The sequence below is a fragment of the Lepisosteus oculatus genome, chromosome 10, assembly GCF_040954835.1.
Source record: "Lepisosteus oculatus isolate fLepOcu1 chromosome 10, fLepOcu1.hap2, whole genome shotgun sequence".
Classification (NCBI taxonomy): domain Eukaryota; kingdom Metazoa; phylum Chordata; class Actinopteri; order Semionotiformes; family Lepisosteidae; genus Lepisosteus; species Lepisosteus oculatus.
In genome coordinates, this window is record NC_090705.1 from 31,883,491 (window position 1) to 31,906,807 (window position 23,317).

A 23,317-nucleotide genomic window follows, 5' to 3' on the forward strand; every position below is an offset into this window, starting at 1 on the left:
TAATATTTAATTTAATATAAGTGTGATAAAGCAGATATATTTTAAAGATGAACATTTGTAGAAACAGAAAAGGAGAGCAGAATATTTGAAGCCTTAAATGTATTGTTTATGCATATACTGTACTGTATAGTGATTAGTTTTAAGCAATCTTAAAATACCCAGATGCTCTGGACACTGAAAATCATTTTATGTCTGTGCTATATAGTAAAGTATTATCCACCACACACAGATATATAAAATATCTTAGCGTTAGCTTCTGGAAAACAAATACTGTCCCACATTAATATGGCCCTTATGCACATTTGTTCTCTTAAACATCAATTTCTTGAAGACGATGATGAACAATTTACTTTCAAGCAAGACTGAATTTAGCCTTAAATCTGTTAACCTAAATTTATATAAATTTATAGAAAAAACATTTAAAACAATAAATGGTGCCCTGGGTTCAATTCCAAACCTGGGGTGCTGTCTGCATGGAGTTTGTATGTTCTGCCCAGTTTTGCATGCGTTTCAATATGAGCTCCCATTTCCTACCACAGCTCAAAAGCATACTGGTAGGTAGGAATTGATTTCTGGGGAAAACTGACCCAGTGTGAGTGTTTTGGTTTGTGAGCCTGCCCTGCAATGGACTGGTGTCCCATCCAGGGTGTACCCTGCTTTGCACCCTTCTGCTAGATAGAGTACAGCTCCCTCCCCGACGCTGAATTGGGTGAAGCATTCAGATGAATGGATGCCTCTTTAAAACAAGTCTGAAATGCTCAAGGAGACTGAAATGAAATGACTACTGTATTTGCCATATACTGTAAATTCATCCTGATTGCTAATCAATACTTGATGGAAAAAGCCAGCAGTGGTGCTCAACCCAAGATGCATAAAATGATGCCAAATAACGCATACTGTGCGTGCAAGCAAGGACATTTCTTTTGTCCGCAGGAAAATGTCATGAAAGCATGTCCTCATGTGGATTATGATTTGAAAGGGCAGGCAGGTTTTCAGATCCATTACATGAGCTGTTTTTTGTTGCATTCTAACTGCCTGTGGGGACGATACTTAAAAAATGTTCCTACAAAGACAGGCATGCCCTGATGAACAGGGGGAGGCATCCCCACAGTGCAAATATTTGGTTTTTTTTTTTGGTGTAAGTTGCATCTTCTTTTATATATAAGTGCCAAAAGGTTTTCAGCCTGCTTTATAGTTTAATTTGGGTAGACAGAATATGAAACAATAGACATAAAAAGGTATTCTCACAAATATGATAAGACAAATGTGTATCGATTTATATTGGTCCTTAAAGCCTAGTATGTCATTAAATGAATGTGAAAAGACTAATTTAAAACTAAATATAAGGGAAAATAGCAGCCGACAGGATAAATTAAAGTTGCATAACTTGTCGATGACACACATAAATATTTAATGTTTTTTAATTGGGTCTGGACAAAATAAACCAAAAGTAGAAAAAAATCAGGAACTGACTGACAGGATTAGTCAATAGGTAAAATAGATATTCAAAACCCCCAACTTGTTAATAACGTCTGCCAAAATATACCTGAGTGGTTGGTATAGTTAGAGGCACGTGAATTCTTTCTCACAGAGGCAGAGGCACAGCTTTGGTGAAAAAAGTAGTAAACCAGACAAACGTGGTTCAACAAATATTTATTAACAATAGTAACAAACACTACACACGACATAAATACAACACACACATTTCTGTATTTATAAGTTCACATACAGTACAAGGCATTCCATAGGTGTTCCAGACGAGGTGATCCCAATCACCCAGAAAACCCCAGACTGCTACCACTTTTTCGACTCTTAAAAAAGGCCTACAGAGGCCAGAGATATGCTGCCATCTAAATGAAATGCAATACATTCTGCTGTGAATTAGCTCTCTCTGCAAACCCAGATGCCACAAAATAAATGGGAGCCTATCTCTGTATTCTAAAAATGCAGCCCCAAACAGGAAAGGCTCTGTTTAACAGAGGTATTCATGAATCAGGAAGCCCAAGTTCCCTCAAATACAGAATAGCAAGCTTCAACTACTTAGTTCTAATCCAGTTTTGTCTGGATGATCATGAAGTAGGGGCTCTCGTTCCAACTCTTCTCTTGTGGTCTGACCTTCTTTCTCTTCTTTATACCCTTTTTTTTTCTGGATCGGATCTTTTATGGTGTGTTTCTGGACTGCTGATTGACACTTCATTTACCCACAACTTCCTAGTCACCTGTGGCTGTAACAATATAACTGCAAACTATATAACACTGAAAATCTTTTTTTTTTTTAAAAAACAACTGATTTGAGAATAAGAGCTGTACAATTTCAGAGAAGTGAAAAATGAAATAACTTAAATTTTTACAACCCAGCAAATCATAATATAGTCTTGATCTGTTGTAAAGTTAATGTACTGTTAAAAAAGCTGATTAAGGCTGATCTATATACTGTAAGTCCACTTCAAATTGAGTGGACTAAAATACAACATTATGTCAATTATATATAAAGTCTTCATAAGAGTTTACTATACAAGAATAAAAATACTGAAATCAGAAAAAGGCGAAAAGTCTTTGGTCATTTTATTTCACATGCAAGCAAGAATTTATGTTAAAACATCATTATAGCCAGTACATTCAAAGTCCACAAAGGAGCATCTTCATAGGACCAACTATTGGTTTTCTTTTTTAAAAAAAGAAAAGATGTGTCAAAAATACAATTCTGTAAAAGTCCGTTGTGATCTCTACAATTGAAAAGACATTTAAGTGTTAAAATATTATTGTGGAAAAAGCTTCCTGCACTTGCCAAAATTCTTGTCATGGTTCTGCTTCGCATTGCTCAAAGCGAAGAAAGGAAGTCCTGTAGACCGCCTTTTTTATTCTTCTCATTCTCTTCAAGGACTAGCAGTCTCTTGAGGTTCGAAAAGGCAAACTTCTTCGCACTGGCCGATTTGGAGGAAGAGGAGCTGGCAGGGGCTGAGGACGCTGACCTGCGAAGAGACATTTCACTCCATGAGGTTTATGTGACTCCAGCATGTTACAGTCACAAAAGGGAAATTCAAGGAAAGGAGTGGTTATTATCCCACTTCTGTCTGTATAACCAGATGTCTTCATAATAAGCACCTTTGCACTAATACACTAAGGTCCAGGTCAAATTCCTGATTTAGGAAGCATCCTACAGGATGAACATACTGCACACAACAAAATATTTCTCAGCCACTCTTTCTCTTCTGTGCAAGTGCATTACGGAAAGCAGTACTCTTCCAAATCCTTATTCCTTCCAAACACAAGCAATATTACCTTGGGGTACCAGCTGGGCTTTTGCCTTTTGAAGCAGACTTGGGGAGTGGTGTAGAGGCTTTGCTAGCCGACTGTGGAGTGAGACCAGGTGTCTTCTGTCTAGTCGCACTACGCGGAGTGTTGAGGTTCTTGGAAAAGCCCATCAAGAAGTCTCTGCTCACACCACCCTGTCTTGAGGTCTTGTTGCAGTTGTAACAGGTGACCAACTACAAATAATACAGGATTATTGTACACTGAATTATGCAACAACTTTTTCTCAACCACAGCTGACAACTCAATTAACATTAAAATGTAGACACAATGGCGGCCATCAGTCTGAACTTGTGAAGATGATGTCAAAGCAAAATCTAATTACGTTTTTTTAAATATATGTATGGAACAGGAATAATTGGTTTAACACAGCAATACCATGCTTTTTAAATCATTTGTCTATACATTTATGTCCTTATCCAAGAAAGAAGAAACTATTACATTTCAGGAATTCTTATGAAATTTATATCATCCCATTAAAGCACAAGTTATGATTTAGTTGAAACCTAATATTGTAAGTGTAAACATGAACGTTAAACTAAGTTATACTGTCAACAGTTCATTAATTACTGTACAGTGGACAATCAGCGCATTGATTAATGTGTAGTGATGAGATGATATATTATATTCTGTGATTAACAACAACCTAGCAAACGTTTTTGAAAGAGGAATGAAACAAACAAATCGAACAGGATTCTAAAACCCAAAAGTTAACTTCCACGTACTGTTTGAAGAAGGTGCTACAACAAGTCCAGTCAGTTAACAACTGAAATAAAAATAACTGCTTTAAAAATTGATTCATAGGAAGAAACTCACCGAAACAAAAGTTGCCATGACGAGTTACAACTGGAAGGATGATCTGAGCAGATAAAATTGAACTCTCCTGTTTTCACTACTGCTCTATATAATGTACAGCCGCACAGCTGTGAGCCAATCAATCACCACTGGGTGGGACTGTGGAAAATTCATTCATCCCCTTTCCCCGTCTTTGCCAAATGATGTCGGAAATATTCCTGCCCTGCTCAAGGCACTGATCTAGACAGCAATCTGGCTTTACTGGAAATAAATGATTTTCTTTTTCTCTACTGCACAACAGCATTTTTGTAACATAGGTTTGACAAACCTGTGTGTGTGGTTTTAAGTCATTGATTTGATTTTTACATACTATAGATAAATTTAGTTGACCAGATGCTCTTAGGAAATATATTAAAATATTACCAAAATGTTTTAATTAAGCATTACATGGTTGATTTATCTACTCTTAAATGACTGTAGCACAGTTTTAAGAGCTGGCTCCACAAAAACTAGTGGGGTAAATCAATTTTCAGACTTTTCAGGATTTGTTTCCCCCACATAGTAATATACTCCAAACTAATACTCCATAGTAATACTATGTATATACTTAACAAGAGATGCACTGTGAATCTAAAAATAACTATCTCCAATAGTAATACTCCAAACTATTTTTAAATTAGAAAATCAAAAATTAAGGAATGGATACGCTGTTGTTCTAGATTATTCTGATATATTGCAATTATAGCAAAACTAATCTGTACACTGTTTTCTATCTAATATGAAATCAATTAAAATCACAACTCAAACTTACTTGCTCAATCAATAGTGGTGTTGTAACTATATGTGTCATCCAAAATCATGTCACTGAAAGTTACAGAAGAACAAATTAAAAAATTAAAAAATGCTATTTTTAAATGGATGAAAAATGATTTTATTTTAGAACTGAAACTGAAAGAGGGAACCGAGTTAGAACTCTAGAGTAACCCATGTTGACTTAGAAAACATGATACGGGCATTCATCAAATGTTGCAGCATTCATTAGCAACTAATTGACTCCTAAGTCTAAACGGGGTCAAGTGAAGCAGTTGGATGAAACAGACTGTGCTTTTGGACAGTCTCACCAGAAGAATGACTAGCACAGAATTATGAAACTCACACTGAAAAAGAATGTTGCCCTTTCTGTGAAGAACAGTAGTGAATTTGTACTTCTTAAGGGTTGGCTGACTCTGGAAACAGGCTTTACAATAGGATAACAATATAAAGCCTGCATCAAACTGACAAAATGCTTAAGACAGCATAAATATCAGTGTTATCGATTGTTCATTACAATTTCTGATTAAACATTTATGATTTGAGTTGAGTGCGGGCCACACCCCGGTGGATTTGAAGACGGTCTCTATTTTTCCCCGTCCGAAGTTTCAGACTCTTCAGAATCAGAAAAGGCTACAGAAAGTGCTTCCTCATGACTATCAAAAGTACAAGGATGATTGACAAAATATTGATTGCAAGGTAATGAATATATTTAATCAATATAAATGTATACATATAGTATACTTCTGATGGAAGTTGTATTTATACATGCTAATATTATATAAATCTATTTTCATGCTGAATAAATATAACTTAGGTGCCGTTCAGAAAGGGTATGAACACTTTTGTAGGTTATTATAGAAGGACGAAAAAGCAGAAATGCTCTCTCACACATAGAGCTGAAGACGTTATCTTTAGATACACTTTCCAACGTGCCACCATGTCTCCAGTTTATGCCCTGCTATGCAGAATGCCTAATCTAGCTGGCATTACACTTCCAAAATGACACCAACTAACAATGGAAACATGTAAATAAAACAAGGCTCACATGACTACAACGGTTATTTTATCTTCTAAACAATTCCTTAAACCAAACCTTCGCAAAATGAAATAAAATAAATAAGAAGCTTAGATTGTGCTAAAAATATATGCCACACAGATTTAACAGCATGAAAGCAGTGATATATAAAGGTTACCATCTTTTGCTACAGAAGTCATTTCTGTGATCAAGCAAACATTATTTGCTTAGCTGTCCAGTAATGTACTGTGACTACTTAAGAAAACTATTCTACAACTGTACTCAGAATTGGATAAGAACTCAGGAATGGGTACAGTTGACAGTGCACCTTCTATTGCTTATCTGATTAATGAACCAAACGTGAAAGAATCTTGCTCATGAAGAAGCAGAACAGCAATCAGCTCTGCTGAGGACTTGAATAATGACTCAGAGTGTGATTAAGAAAATAGACCACAGACTCACAGTAAAAGATATGGGTCTACCCTGGTGCAATTGTCACAGACTGCTTTGTAGGCAATCAAGCCGACCAGTGAGTTCTTTGTCTCTAATAATACACTGCAAATCAAAAATAACACAAGTGACACTGCCAAGTGCTGGTGGGGATCAGAAAGAGTGACCTTAATGGAGTCCACCTCCAGGCAAGCGATTGCCCTTGAATATACTGTACAAAAGTGAAAGAGGAAAGCATATCATAGAGCTAATACCTCTATAACGAAAACCAATTCCAGATCTATATCACTTAGACCATAACTGAGCTGTGCAGGGGTGGAAATAATTCCTGAGACTAGCAATATCTGATTAATAACAGGAAGCATTAACAACTGTTTAAAAGAATACATTTGCGTGATAATAAAGAAACAAAACAGCCTAATGACAAACATCATGCTGCTGCTTCTCCAAAGAAAAAAATCTGAAGAATTAAAAAGCCATTAACACTAAACCTCAGTAATCAAAATTGTTTTCTATAGAGCTGGTGATGTTGAGATGTATTTACAAGCAGAAGAACGTTTTATATTAATAACTTCCTAAAGGTCCATCTTTAGCCACAGGAAAAAGATGAAAAACTTATACTTAATTTTTTTTTACATAACTGTCATGATAGACAACACGTTGGCACAGTAGTTAGCATTGCTGCATCGCAATATTGGGGCCCTGGGTTCAATTTCAGATCTGGGGTGCTATCTCTGTGGAGTGAATGTTCTCCCTGTGTTAGCTTGGGTTTCTTTGGTGTCCTCCTGCAGTCTCAAGACATAATTGCAGGTTAATTGGCCATAGTTGTGAGTGAGTGTGTGTGGATTTGTGTCCGTCTGCCCTGCGATGGGCTGGCATCCTGTCCAGGGTGTACCCTGCCTTGTTCCCACTGCTCCACCATCACCCTGAACTGGAAGAAGTGGTTAGGAAATGGATGGAGGGATATTTGTCATGATGAAACCCCTTAAAGGCATAAACAGATACCGTGAAACTGTAAAAACAGCTGGATATATTGTTTGACTGCTAAAAGGCCAACTGGAAAGAATACTGAACTGCATTCTGTCATGACATCTAGATCCATAGTATCGACATCTGTAGAAATAAGGAATAGTTTAAAGCCAAGCTGACATTCTGAAAACTGACCATTACTTTTTACAAACATCTATTAAAGTATAATTAATAAATTAATTGGGTGACAAAAGACAATGCAGTTGTTACTGTGGTCCCACCCTGTAAGACGATTTTTCTGAAGATAGCCTACAGCTATTTTTTATATTTATTTTTCACGTTTAATTTCAAACTGTAAAACCTACTTTGAAGCTACAGTTGGAAGCACCAAGAGAACTTTACTTTTATTTACAACACTTGGTGTATGTTGCAACAGTGTTTTTAACTACTATTTATGGCAAGAAGAAAAATTCTAATATTCAAAACAGTCAGTTCAATCACTGCTTTTTGTTTGCTCTTTTTTTTTAGTTTAGCATTTGTATCTTGTGCATATATATTTTTTCTATTCTATGCAAAACTAAATCAATCAGACATGAGAAGTCCATCAAGGCTGTAGTCTATGTATTCTGTGATTTGAATAGCAAATATTGCGAGCAGGAAACAGAACAGTCCTGAGATACAGTTTTCAGACAAACTGAAGTCCTGGCAAATCCTTTTAACTGTCCTTTAATTCAGGTACAACAGGAATAATATCTTTAAAGTGAACCTCTCTGTTTGTTCATCAGTCCTTAGTATCCAGTGTGCTGAATGTGAAGCAGCATCCAAAACAACCTTTTTTATTAACAATTCCATGGATGTTGTGGTTTAAGAGTGCACAAACAATGAAGAAAATAGGGTTACAAAGTGAACACCAAATTCTCTGACCTTCTTAAGTTTTTAAGTGTTAGGGCACTTGCTTTGCATAGTTTCTTGTGGATATTGTTGGACTTTGAAGGAAACCAACATTTCTAGAGATTTGTTTTAAAAAAGTTGCCATCCTTTTAAACCTTTTAAACATAAAACCTTAGTCCTGACATAACACCTGATTCTCTGCAGTCATTAAAAATCTAAGGACATTTCTCAAAAAGAGCTGGGGTGTTACACATTTACAACTGGCCATTCCCAATCATGGCCTCCTAATAATCCCCATCTCTGAACTGGCTTCATCACTCTGTTCTCCTCCCCACTGAGAGCTGGTGTGTGGTGAGTGTACTGGTGTACAATGGTTGCTGTAGCATCATCGAGGTAGTGCTGTACACTGGTGGTGGTGAAGGGGATCCCCATCTGTAAAGCACTTTGAGTGGAGTGTCCAGAAAAGCGCTATATAAGTGTAGGGATGATTATGACCACAAGACATTATTATAACTATCGTCATCATCATCACCACCACCATGGAATGGCTTCTGAACATCCCATTTAAATACATGCAGCTATCAAATTGAAATACACTTCAACTTCCTCAGCTTTACACTCACTTAAAATGTTTCACGTCTTGAACTAAGATTTGTATGATGTCTACACATTTAGCAATTTAGCAAAGTTTCAAAGAGTGAAGGAAGGGTTCAATTATACAATTGTGTTTTTTTTTTGCAAGAACACAGAAATGTTATGGGAGGTCAATTTGCAAGTAAAATCAAAATAAACTCTTCGCTTTATAATTCAAACAAGTAAATAGAACTGGAGAGGTAAAAAAAATCTCTAGTCAGCCTTTCTGAGCAATTCCTCCCTTCTGCCTATAATCTGTAAAACACACTGAATGTACCTTCTAAGAAGTGTTATTCCCAGAGCACTGCTTTCATCTGAGCTTTCCTCACATCACTGCCGAATGCTTTGACCCTGAGAAAATACTGTCACCCTGAAACTGCTGTATATAGAAATGTGACCTCTAATTTAAAGTCAAGTTCCCTGCCTTGTCCACTATTTGTGCTTATCAGCTACTTCAGAAGACTTCTGACTTTTCAGCTGTTGAAGGGCACTCTGTGAACTCAACAGCAGGAATGTAAGCATACTCTCCTCTGCATCTTTCCCTTCCTTGATTAAGCCTGACTCTTATCATAGCACACTCATCCACGGCTGAACACAAACCTTAAAGCTCTCAACTATCTTAAGTTATACACAGTTGCCTATCAGCCCAGCATTTCCTTTGCGAAGTATATACATTTTGGATATTGAATAAATGTTTTGGTGGCATTTTGAGCACTGGATGAATGACTGTTGCACAAGTAACACACTTTAGTGGGTGATCTGATTTGGCACAAATTGGGTGATTTAACACGCTGCAAGTCAAGCTTGGTGAAAAACTAAGAAAGAAAGATTGGAATCAATTTGCCTAATATATTTGAGAGAACAATGACTTTGTTCTTTTTCTTGGGTGTTCACAGCCTGCAACATCCAATATCAAGGTGATAGTCCACAGTCCAGCAACATAAGGCCATAATTTGGAAAACTATAAATTAGTGACACCTCACTGAGATTGTTGGGCAGGTAAAGTGTGATGCCTGGGCAGGAGGACTTCTTTTGTAGTGCAGCCTGACCACCAAGCACAGCAGTTCTTAAGTCCTGGGATCTCTAAGGTAAGTAGCTGCTTAACTATAGATAAGAATTTGATAGCTGAGCCATGAACAATCTATTCGCCAAATTTGAGCCCCACCGATCATCTGTGGCAGTGGTTCTCAAACTGTGGTACGAGGTGCCGCAAGGCGGTACGCCATATGACCCTGGAACTTTGTTGTGTGTGCTGCAAAATTGGGATGGGTTTTCATATTTTCTATTTTAACAAAATTAGCTTGTGTCGAATACGCAGCCAAGGTACTACGATAAAGCGCGCTAATACTTGAGTGGACACAAGAACTACTATGTTATTCCATACCATTGTATAGGAATGCGTGCTATGAACGAAAGTGGCCAATTGTATTTAAAAAAAAAAGTTATGTCCAGCAAATAGGGAGGTAGGAGAATGTGTGTGATTTTGGAGCACAGGAAAGCACGATAGATAACAGAACAATATTTAAGAACTGTTCTAGGTTAATTTGAGAAAAATACAAAAAATAAATAAAAACTTTTTAACTTCTGAGACGAACTCCTGAAATGGGAAAGGGGAAAAATGCAAACTTGCGGATTGTTAAAGCTGGTAAGCCCCCACACTACTTGTGAAGAACTTTGTTTACCATTGGCAAAAGAGCTGACGCGTATTATGTGTGGAGAAAAAGCTGCTTAACAGCTCGACCTGCTGCCCCCTCTCCGAAAGACACAGTCACTCACAGAATTATCGATATGGCAGATGATGTCAAAAGTACCCTGATAGAGGTCGTTAAGATGAGCAGATGCTTTCACTGCAATTAGATGAGTCTCTAAATGTCGTTGATTTGCACATTTGCACGTTTACATTCGTTACGAGTTTAAGGGCATGTCCCATGAGGACTTTCTGTTCTGTAACCGCTACCAACAGGAACTACAGGAGAGCACATAGTTCAGTTTTTGAATGAATTTATCAAAGAGAACGGCATCGACTGGATAAAATGCATCAGAGTTTGTACATACAGTGCTAGAGCGATGACAAGCCGAGACAGCGGTGTAGTTGCAGGAGAGGTTGCTCCAGATATGAACTGCATCATCCAAATATCACATTGATAACCCACCAGATATGAACTGCAGCATCCACCGCGAGGCCTTGGCCGTCAAGAAAATGCCTGACAATTTAAAATCGGTTAAGACTCTGTTGTGAATTGCATCAAGGCTCGACCAATTCACAACTGCTTTGCTCGACTAAACAGGCTCACCCCTCTCACTGAAATAGTGCTTTTTATTGTTTATTTTTAATTGTTGTTGTTGTTCCTTTTGTCATTCTGTAAAGCGCTTTGAGAAGCCACCTTTAAAAGGTGCTATATCAAATAAAGTTTATTATTATTATAATATTTATTATACATGTATGTGAGTGTGTGCAGGCACGCGTGCCCATGTTGGTCATTGAGATTTTCTGGGGTTCCTATGAGAAGATGATTCGTAGGCTGTACTTGGATGCTTTGGTTTGATCAGGGGTGGTACTTGGTCCAAAAAGTTTGAGAACTACTGATCTATGGGATGAGACTGGAACTACATGACATCTAGGGCTGAAACAGACCAGTCAAAAGGCACATGCTTGCCCAGGCTCTGCAAAAGGACCCGAGACAGAAACCCACAACACATCATTCTCAACCTCATGCAAAACATGCATTTGCTGATATACAACTTGTATTCTGTTCCAGGGTGGCTACTTATGCAACTGCCTGGTGATCAGATCTGTTTACATCAAATTAAGCACCTAATGAATTTACCTATGGTATGTCTGTGCAATAAAATGTCAGTGCACCTGCAACAAAAAAAGACTGTCCTTCTCACCATAACTTTGTGAATGTTCTACTGGTGTAAGCAGTTTCTTTTTCTTGCTCAAGGCAATTATAATGCAAACTAAACATGACACACTTAAACCAAATATAAACAAAACAAGGCAAAAAAAAGAGAGAGGCACTCTTTAAGCTTCTAGAACATTCTCAGAGGCCCGAAGCTTATTCAAAAAAGCTTATTCAGTTCAAAATTTTCCTCTTCATTACTCATCTAATCTCTCAAGCTCTATCACATCTTCCTGAAGACAACTTCACTCAGTAACTGAAAGGGTATAGATTTACACTAATTTCCTTAATATTCCATTTTAGAACAGAACACAATACTTTGTCATATTCTTTGCATATTTATAGTGATTTGCACAAGGTATGAGGTACTGTATGGACAAGATATAAATAAGTATGAGAGTTTTTTTTCCCCCAGTATAAACATTTTTCCTTCTTCACAGACGGTTCAGGAATGTGTCCCTTGTGAATAAGGAGAATTGTGTGTGCAAAACTGTTTGAGATGATGACACTGGAACTGGTCTCATTGTCTTTTATTATCTGTTGAGGGTTTGTCATATACATGTGAACTCTTGGACCGGAAAATGAGGAAACCTGACTGATCGATGTCATGTGCTGTCTGAGCCTAAAGACATGGAAAACTGTTAGATATTGACCACTCTCTGTAGTGAGAAAGCCATCATGCCTGGAGCATGGAAACAGGAATGACCTGCTGTGGCTTTAATCTCAGTTCAGTTCAGTGGCTGGGGAGCAACGGGGTTCACAGAAAAGCAATGACAGCAGCTCATAAAATTCAAGTCCTCAACTTACCTCCCTTTAATGTTTTCTGGGAGTTAAGTGAGAAAGCTTTGTAAATTTACGGAAATAGCCACACTTGCTTAACCACTTCACATGCACAGTTCTTCTAAATCATGAGAACATCCTGCGCATCACAAAATGTCCTTCAAGCTAGAGACAGAATATTTTTTTTCTTAGGGACGCTTTAGTGTTTTCAGCAGATGAGTAAAAAAAAAACACAAGAAAATGAAGAGGATTTTAAAATCTGTTTTATGTGAGGATGAAATGTATCAGGATGACTAAGGCTCAGAGTGCATCAAAATGATAACTCATTTGCAAAATTGCAATCCCATTAAAATTATAGTGGGTTTACGTTGTAACACGAAGGTGTACGAGCGAAAAATAAATATCCATCTCCCACAACCGCAAGGAATTATCTTGGGAAATTCCTCACTGATGTGGTGGAATTAGAATTGGAGATCAAAACATAATAAATACAACTTTTTCACTAAAGCTTGCTTACCCCCATCCTTTCGGATTAAGACTGTGAATTTTTCACTACCCTGCGGACTGGTATAGACCATAAGGAAAATACATTTGATGACTGACTTGGATATTGGAGAAAGTTTCCTTTCTGACATCTGGGACTAGAAATCAATTGGAAAATCAAAACAAAACAGTAAAAAAAAAAAGAAGTCAATGACATTGCCAACCTGGACTGAGAAACTGCAGCTCTTCTTTAAGGGGCAGAGTAACATTACACTGGTACCTTCCTAACATAATATTAGAGGAAGCAGATCTAAGGAGAGCCAGTTTTGAAGACTGAAAGTAGTGAGAAAGGAATCAGCACTGCCTCAGGTGTTTAAGGGAAGGAAACACACCACTTTGGCATCTGATTGAGAGTGAAGGAGTATTATTACAGGGAATTCTTTCTTTCTGTGTGTCCTTAATACAAAATACTTTCTTGACATGGTTAACTACAGTTCTATTATTTTTTGCAAACAATAAGGATGTCACAAAATTCTTTTTTTAAATACCCCCTTTATTACCACTGATACCATGTGTAGTACATTGTTTTCTACAATTATAAGAAATACACAGTGCAAGAAGAGAAATAAACTTCATTTTTACCTTTGAACTGCAAATCCTCTACACTAGATGTAAAACCTAGGTGAAATTTTATAATAGTGGCTCCCTTTACAAACACGTTTTACTGGAAAATGAAAAATTGCATTTTCTACATGCTGCTAAATGAATTGCAACACAGCAATCAAGCACACAATTAATGCATTATGGAAATAGAGGCTCTGTACGTCAAGAATTACAAAAGAAACCAACACTACATTGAGTGATGGCCGTTTAAAAGTTTTCTTTTGCAAAACTTTACAAATCATAAAAAAAATACACTAAAATATTAATTTGATATCTGAAACACTGGCCACCTGTATTGCATACAAAAATTAAATTAACAACAATAATTTGTGTGCTTTCTGACCATGGTCTCTCATGAGCCTTACCATTGTGCTGGTAGAATTCCTAAACCTTCTCAAAATCTTCATTTGCTTCAGGCTCAGAGTCTTCTGTGCTGCCTCCATTTTTATAATCTTCTGTATCTGGAGGTTTGACTTCTGTTTTGGTTTGAATCGTACTCTGTGGTTACCAGGAAGGCGCCACTGGAAACAAAATGGGCAAATCAAACGATTCCGAAGACCGCCATCTACAACAAAGAGAGGTGAGATGGGATCACATTTAATACTTTTTTACATCACGTTCTCCTTTAAAGTGCATGCAAATGTTTTTTTGTGGATGTGTAAAAGAAATGAACTATTAAACTACCCTTAAGTCAAACTGAGATATAATATTCTTGATTTAAAAAAAGTGGAAACATTTACTCAAGTTATAGATGAACCCATTAACGCTAAAATTAAGAATAAACAACGGACTGTCACCATCATTATCAAACAATATAAACAATTCTAAACGGAATTTGTTTATACTGCCCATTCCCTCACTAAAGGCAGCAAAATATTTAGAGACAGATATACAAGCAATATTAGCCAACTCTGATTTAAAACAAAACAATGAAGATTGGATTGCTTCTGCCAAGTGTGCAACATGCGCACCGGAAAAACGATGAATCACAAACAGCTTTAGGATATAAGCTGACACAAAAACTGAATTCTGGAAAGAAGTGTATGTGAACTAGATAACTGGCCATGCTACAATAAACAATATAGTGCACAAATACAGTATTTGCTCATTTCTTTCTTATACTGCAATTAATGATATCCTAAAAGTATTTGCAAAATCCCGATATAATCTTTTCTATAATTATTATTATTTTTTAACAGGTCTCTACATTGCACTCACATAAGTATATGCCAGCGATATGTAGCTATATGTAGGTCCTATTTAGCAAACCTGACAATGAAACCAGGTCAGTGGAAAATGTACTATGACAAGCAAGTAAACTGCCGATTTGAAATGCTGAGGACAGCAGTAGGCTCTAGCACACAAATTCCAAAAGTTTGCTGAACAGTCTAGTTGTCGATTAGCTCTGCAATAAGCAATTTTTATTTACCAGAAGGCTGCTCATACAATCAATTTTGTGAAGCCAAAAAGAAACCGTTTAGAAAAATGCTTGAGCATTTCAAGCTTTATACATTGTATGGCCAATGTCTGTTTTCCTTTCTAAAAGGAAGTCCAAGAATGTGGAATTACTGGGATATTTTTACAGGCGTTGTTTACGGACAGCCAGTACATTATGGAACTGTGAAGCCTCTCTTTATTATTATTATCATTATTTTATTATTATTGCTTACACATATTGTTCTTTTCTGGACACTCCATTCAAAGCGCTTTACAGGTAATGGGGACTCCCCTCCACCACCACCAATGTGCAGCCCCACTTGGATGATGCGACGGCACCCATAGTGCGCCAGAACGCTCACCACACATCAGCTATCAGTGGTGAGGAGAGCAGAGTAATGAAGCCAATTCTTAGAGGGGGGTTATTAAGTAAGGGCCAATGGGAAATTTACACCCCTACTCTTTTTGAGAAACACCATGGGATTTTTTAATGACCATAGAGAGTCAGAACCTCGGTTTTATGGCTCATCTGAAGGACGGGGCCTGTTTACAGTATAGTGTCCCCACCACTATACTGGGGCATTAAGACCCACATGGACTGCAGGGAGAGCACCCCCTACTGGCCCCACTAACACCTCTTCCAGCAGCAACCTTCGTTTTTCCCAGGAGGTCTCCCATCCAGGTACTGACCAGTCTCACACCTGCTTAGTTTCAGTGGGTTGCCAGTTGTGAGTTGCTGGGTGATATGGCTGCTGGCAATACATCTCAGCTCACTGCTGACATGCACTGGACCCATCAGGAGAGAAAGATGAACTGCAGATCCATCAGAGTGTTCAGCCTTCGGCACTGCAAGCATCGCCATGTGGTACAGGAGGACCAGTACCAATTCAAAAATAAGTCTTCGAAGACAGTATTGCTTTCGACGTGATTTCTTACTTTTTGTTTTTGTCCTTTTAAGGTGCTACATTTTGATTCAACTTTCTTTGAAACTTATTTCAGAGTACAGTCAAACATACTGTACTAGAACTGACTAAATCACCAAAACACAACATTAAATCAAGGTCAGTCGACTATTTTGTAAGGATTTTAGTTTAGATCACTGTTTCATAGCAGGTATTAGAAGTGGCATAAAAGAGAATCTTCCTCCTTTGATGTTATCTAAATGATGTCCTATGAATTTTAATGAACAGGCTTTTTTATCTGTTCTGGCATTAATAAATGAAAAAATAATCCTATCATCCTATCCATCAAAGATGCATGGACCTTATTTAAAGATTGTTACCAGATATGAGGTTTAAAGTTAGAATTTGCCACTGCTCTCAATTTGGCCCCAAGGTGTCAACTTTAATTAATCAAGACTCATTTAGAGAAATGTTAGGGCCTCTAACAATTCCACTCACTGGCTTTCTTTCACACAATTTAGAAATACGTGCAAGCAAAAACCTATTAGAAGCTCCAAATAAAATCATTACCCACTGATGTACCTACTTATTTACATTTTTCAGTTACTTATTAAAATGTGTTCTACTTATGGAAATCCTGCGCAACCGATAAACGTTAACTGAATAAATGTAACATTTCCACAAAGCCACTTGTGTGTCTGATATTGGATATTTGAATAAAAATACCAATTCACTCCAGTAAATTTCAGTCAAGTTCAAATGTTCTTCAGGATTTATGATGCACCCTGTTACTGAATCAGAAGTGCCTACCGAGCTTTGTAAAACTGTACTATGTCTGCTAGTCATGATGAACCATTTTATATATAACTCGCTGCTCAATTAATATCCGCCCTGCTGACCCACTTTTTCAATCTGTTAGAAATCAGCTGAAATCCCAGCAGACTGAAAGTGTGCCCTGGTTCTGCATCTTTTCAAAGGCAGCAATGAGTCAAACCCTAACTGGTACAGACCTATATCCACTTTGCCTTGCCTTTTTATATTCATGCAAAAACTGAGAAACAAGACATTGTGCTCCTTTCTTAGACAATAATTATATTTTACATGCTGTCTAGTTCTGGTTCTGGACAAGGATGTATTATAGCAGCTTTAAAAGTTCTCAATGACACAATCTCTCATCTTTTGTCTCTTAAAAAAAAAAAATTGCATTTGTCCAGCTGTTTTTTTTCTAAATAAGACGTTTGTGGATCAATCATCTTGACAGACTCTTGACATATTCCTTTGTATGGTTTCAGAATTACTTCCAAACCTATAATGCAGTATACAAATCCTAACAGATCCCTCACAACCTCTTCCAGTTACTAAGAGGAATATTACATAATCTCTAAAATGTTTTTTGGGAAAACTGGTCTTGTGCCAAATTGCCAAAACATCTATCATGGCATCCATTCCATTTATCACTGTGATCTTTACTCTTTCATTGATTTACCTTCTCTACATACCAACTGAATGCTTTAAATGGGTTTAAAATAATTTACATGTTTATGATTGAGAAAATACCTTCCTGTCTACATTATCTATTGCAGTTCTTTTATACTATTTTTCAAATAGGTGTAAAACCTTCACCAGACCTATTTTTATCCGAGGGTGTTTGCTGTTTTACACTGAAATTGTTACTGCCTGACACTTGCACTTGTTAACAGTGGCATGTCCTGTTACATTACTGACATGTTGATGACTGTTCTTTTCTCGCAGTGCAGTTTTCTGCACAACAGTGGCATAAACCCTGCTGGCCAGGATATCGCTAATTGAAAACAATTTCTCAATTATAATTTATCTTGTTAAGTAAAGAGGCTTATTGTTAGCAGCAATTTCTGCTAACAGCTTGAACACCAGCTTAAAAAGGCATTTAGAAATATTTTCTTGAGCTTACCTTTCTCCTGTTGTTGGCTCCTGCAAACAAAAAAAAAGCAGGTGTTGTAAGTTCATCAAATGTATTAGTGTCAACATATCCACGCTATATGAAAATATTGCAGCATAACAGAGAGTTCATATACATACATGAAAGTTCGCATACAATGAGCCCTTGCTTGAAGAAGAATACATTTTGCCTGAAAACATCAATTTCACAGGCAATAAATATATGCCCACTTTAATTTTCTCATATGTAATTCACACATACCATAAACGTATGCTTCTATAACAACGATTATTACAAGAGGACAAGCATAAAAACTGCCTTTTAAAAAAGATTTTAATCGAAAACACATTATATATAATAATACAGGACAACATATTTTGCTATACTAATACTTTGGAAATGACATACAAACAATGCAGAATTAAATTTATTACTGCAAAGTTGAGCTGTTCACTGGCCATGCTTAAGAACAATGTATACTGATGAGTCACATAGACCTTTGTTACCTAGACTATTAATAGCAAAAACTAAAAATGGTCAATGACATTCAAAGTCTGAGGCACACATATGAGGCACACGTGCTAAAGGAAAGACTATGATTAACTAAATCCCCCACTGCTGAGTGTTCATGTTGTCAAATTACAGCTTTTTAAAAACAACGTCCGGAGTGCTGTGCAAACAGTACTACCCTGAAGCCGAACACGAATGAGTTCTCTAGCAAAAATGCAGATTTTGAGAAAATAAATATACTTGACATAATCTATTACTGTATGAGCCCTGTTTCACAGCACAGCATGCACCTCAAATCATAGTGACAACTTCAAGCCTGAGAGATACCTAGATTTTTCTTTGAACTTCTAGTGTTACCATGGGTGATAGCTAATCTTAGAAACCTCTTAGCTAGCTAAATTTAGCTAGAGCATGCTACATTAGCCAAGTCAATTTACAAACAACACAGTGGTCAAGACAAAAAGACGCTGCAGACAAACTGCAAGGTGTCTTGGCACTGTCAAATTAACGACTTATAAAGACTTCCAATGTACGTCTTTTAAATGGATAAAAAATGTTTATTCACATTAAAGAAACAATAATTATGTTACTTTTATTTGGCTACTTTTTAAGTATGTTACTATCATTTTTACCCCAAGACCAGAAACAACCCTCTTTCTGCAGTATATACTGTAGCTCAATACAGAGAGGACATTTTTTGAAAGTGTGTCTGGTGGTTAAGGTGCCAAGCATGCAGCTTCCTAAAAACAACAACCTCTCTAAAATTCATTTTCTTCAACTTTGTTCCAGAATGCAAAAAAGCCAATGAACAGTACAGGATATTGCAGTAAGAAAATGGAGCAGTGTTTTAGGACATAGTACTCAATTACCCTTGAATTTAGGACAATATTATTTTTTTATTGTTTAATTCTACAAAAAACATTATAGCACTTAGAATAAGGTAGGCCTTTATACAGTATTTCAGCAGTACACTCCATGACATCCTGAAGAACTGCCATTTTTGTTGCTTCAGACTTGTTTCTGAGCCAACACGTCAGGGACTTTCTCCTCATTAAACTTCAGATAACACAGCTAAGTAACGAGGCAGAACCAGAACAGGACAATGCTGAGCAAATGGAATAATGCAAAAACAAAGCACACTGCAGCACAGAAAACATTTACCCAATAATACATCCCAATAAAACCACAAACGTTCACTGAAATTGCAATGGAACGCTGTAGCTGGTCGCTCGGCGCGACGCGTCTCCTTGTGGCCTGCCCTCATTGTTGACAATCAGCTCACCACAGACGGCAGACGGCATTCTCTCCTGTGACGCCTGGTTTCAAGACTGCTGCTCAAGTTGGTTGACTCTATACAGCTGACGCATGCATACCACATCACTGAATAACATATTACAGTAACAGGGCGTCTGTAAGACCAGTCTCCTGGTTTCTGATAACATGGGCAGTATGTGAAGGCCGCTTTGTCAAGTACTAATAGTAACCCTCTAAATGAGAAACACGAGGCACAGTTCAACTCACAAGAGTGTTCAAATAATCCCTCCGGAAGAGCCGAAGTCAGAAGGAACTATAGCAACACACAGTGGGTCAACCGCAACATATGCAAAGGAGCATATTAACTTGGGATGATCCTTTACTTAGTATGCAGCTTCATACATTAGGATAATGCCATTTGCAATGAATTCGGTTGCTGAAATGAGTCCAGTGGGACTGAAAAAAAAAAGAATCCAAATCTCCAATAAGATTTATAATTCAGCACTTCTGTCTCAAGAGGTAGAATGGGCCTTCGACACAAGTTATCGACTAAGCATAACGTCATACTACAAACATAAATATCACGGACATGAAAACTATAGCCACTTGTAACAAACGCAAATCATTATAACAACACAAGATGTTATCTTACAGAAGCACATTTCATGTTCTTAAAAAACTAGCCCTTGGATATCACTTATTTTCTTATAGGTGTTTTCCCAAATAAGTAACAGAGAATACAGGGGCTGTAGGCATTTTTCAGTCTGGAAACTTTGAGCAATATAAATATTTCCAGTATAGGCCCTGTATACAAGTACATCAGGAATGGCAGTTTTATGGCCTGAGGGGAAAAAAAAGGTGTAACGTGCAGTTCTGTGATCCATATTGAAGCGAGTGCTTCATGTGGGTTACTACCTCATTTTGATTTTGTTACTGTTGTTCCCTTGAAATTATTTCAAACCGAGAGGGGATATTTGAACCAGGGATCTTCTGTGCTTCAATCTTAGAAAATGTCCCTGTTGTTACCATGGATTTAACTTCACCATTACCCATAGAAGGAGTAGGAATGTGTAAAGTTCATTTAGCACAATAATTATAGCACAATATATTAGCAATAAATATACAATATATCATAATATATTTGCAAAATAATCATATAGAATATCACATGACATTTTAGATGATTAAATGGGCATGTTCTTTTCCTTGTCATTGATGCCAGTCTTGAAACAAAGTAATAATAAGAAGCGTGTTTTTTCACTGTCTGACCAATCCCTGTTAATGTAAACAAGTGCTCTACAAACAGTTAACGCCTAGTTTCTAAAATTAGCTTCATTTGCAATGCAATGAATGATGCACTCTTTGGGGCATATACTGTACCTAAGGAACCCCTGCAGAGTTACTATATCATCTATTTATTTTCAAATGTCTGTTACATTTTAAGATTCTATCACTATCCCTTCACCTCACAGCACAAAAAAAGCCAAGACGTTAGACCTCCACCATATCTTTTTATCATATCAAAATATTTGTGCTCTTGGCCTTCTTTGTCCATTTGCAAGGTGGATGAAATGTTGAATATATCTGAGCATTTACCCTAACATCTTTTTAATTCAAATACTCCTTACTGCTGTGAAATAGTCCTTCTCTATGCCCTTTAACAAGATCAACTTTAGTCCAGAAATGAAACTGAACAGATTTTACACATATTGAAATGCTATAAAAAAAAGGGAGACAAGCCAGGCTTGAATTAAAATCAGTTGGATTAAAGCCTAGAAGTGGATGAAACGCATGAAAACTAGGTTTGGGGAAACTCAGCCCGATGTACAAATTAGTCAGGAACAGTTACAACTCGAGTCTTTTCCATTGCGAAACCATTTAGTTCAGCTAAATACCTGTTTCAGAGGGAGGGGGAAAATCCAAAAGATCTCCACGTATTGTTTTTTTTAAATCTCCTTAACTTCAAACCTGGATTTCGCACCGAGAGAAGCCCTCAATATGAATAGATCTAAAAACTGCCCAGGACCTAGGAACAATATCAGGAATATCTGGTCCACACGTTAAAACCACATAAACTATTGTTCTTTGTTTAAATGAAAACAAAGCTGCACTTATTTTAAAGCCTCGTACACCCCCCAGAATAGACAAAATGCTCTTTAAGCACGTTAGTCTGAAGGAAGCAGCGTATGTTGTCGTTGTATGTTGTAGTTCAGGTGGGTAGCTGCGTCAGCATGCGTAGGCTGCAAAGGAACAAGTAATAGGTTTATTCCATGCTGAAAAAAAGAAGAAAGAGAACACAACGTTTCGGCCGTGGAGCCTTCTTCAGGTGTGCACAACATTATTATTTCACAACATTATTATATCCACACCTGAAGAAGGCTCCACGGCCGAAACGTTGTGTTCTCTTTCTTCTTTTTTTCCAGCATGGAATAAACCTATTACTTGTTCCGTTGTATGTTGTATGTTGTCGCCCCACTGACAATCCCAAAATAGGAGTAAATAGTTCAGTAACTGTAGAGACGTAAGAAAGTGAAGTGTGTGGCTAACAGTGCTACACCGACGCCAGCTTAACGTGTTCTCCGAAAACAAGCACAACCTGACCCCTTTTTCTTACACAAAATACAGTACACTCACGGATTTAAACAAAGCGATAAGGTCACGACATCTAATACCACAGACAGGGGGGTGGGTTTGGGACCCTGATTTCCAATAAGTCTAACACACCCTTCATTTCACGAGCAGGTTTTTGTCCAGATTTTCCTTTCATGCTTTGGCATGAGACATAAAGTAAGCATATTCAGAGTATGTGAAATATTTGCCATACAGAGAAATACTTTCAAAATCAGTATTGGGACAGTTTAATTGATAGGTCTTGAGAGCAGATATTCAGCATTTTCTTAGGGCAGCGAATATTTGGACTACCTTATTTAAATGATAGCTCTTTGATCGTACTCAACTGCAATTAAAAATGACTTTCTTTTATCAAAATCGGGTTCCGCACCATCTTTAACTACACAAACAAGTTCGATCGCAAGCATACATCAGGCACCAAACGTCCGTTTTGAAATCATAGCCACGGCCGCAAGGATACTTTTCGCTTGGAATAATACCGGATTTGCTGCAAAGCACTGCCATCCAGCGTGAAGACACTGCACAGGCACACTATCCACAACGTGATCAACAAATACAGCCATGAATTACTGTTCGAAAAGAAAACAAATGAACTCTGCTGCTGTTGACTTCACACTTACATGAGAAAGCGGGATTGTTCCGGGCAGATGTCTTTGAAACAAATGGAAGCCTTCTTCAAAAAGTTCATTGTTTGTACTCGATCTTCGGACATGCCTGGCACGCTGGTTGTGGCACTGCACACCACAGATCAGAAGAAAAAAACTTTATTTTTTACTAGCCCTGACAAATTTCGTAACAGAAATAAAAACAAAATAAATGTGACACTACAGATATCTGAATATATGCTAGAAAGCACAATGAAAAAACATTATTCTGGGCAGCTCACTCTAATGTTAGTTGAAAGATTCCCATAATGCATCACTCTTGCGCAAAGCATCATGGGAGCGAGAGAACAAAT

The 23,317-nt window shown here is 37.4% G+C and overlaps 1 protein-coding gene across 1 annotated transcript; it reads right to left on the reverse strand.

Annotated features, from left to right (window-relative positions):
- Positions 1-1,638: 1,638 nt before the first annotated feature.
- On the reverse strand, positions 1,639-23,270 carry c10h18orf21 (chromosome 10 C18orf21 homolog). The gene is made up of 5 exons (XM_006635829.3): positions 22,980-23,270; positions 17,977-17,996; positions 14,073-14,272; positions 3,283-3,488; positions 1,639-2,972 (listed from the first exon to the last, which is right to left on the reverse strand). Exons 1-5 carry the CDS (start codon positions 23,069-23,071, stop codon positions 2,822-2,824), a joined length of 669 nt encoding a protein of 222 aa, XP_006635892.2. The 5' UTR covers positions 23,072-23,270; the 3' UTR covers positions 1,639-2,821.
- Between the last annotated feature and the right edge of the window lie 47 nt (positions 23,271-23,317).

Excerpts from the sequence above, each read along its gene's own strand:
- c10h18orf21 (XM_006635829.3), bottom strand. The coding sequence starts at position 23,071 with ATGTCCGAAGATCGAGTACAAACAATGAACTTTTTGAAGAAGGCTTCC. Across the intron at positions 3,489-14,072 it reads GGAATTCTACCAGCACAATG|TTGGTCACCTGTTACAACTG; the intron begins GTAAGGCTCATG and ends TATTATTTGTAG. Across the intron at positions 2,973-3,282 it reads AGCCCAGCTGGTACCCCAAG|GTCAGCGTCCTCAGCCCCTG; the intron begins GTAATATTGCTT and ends GTCTCTTCGCAG.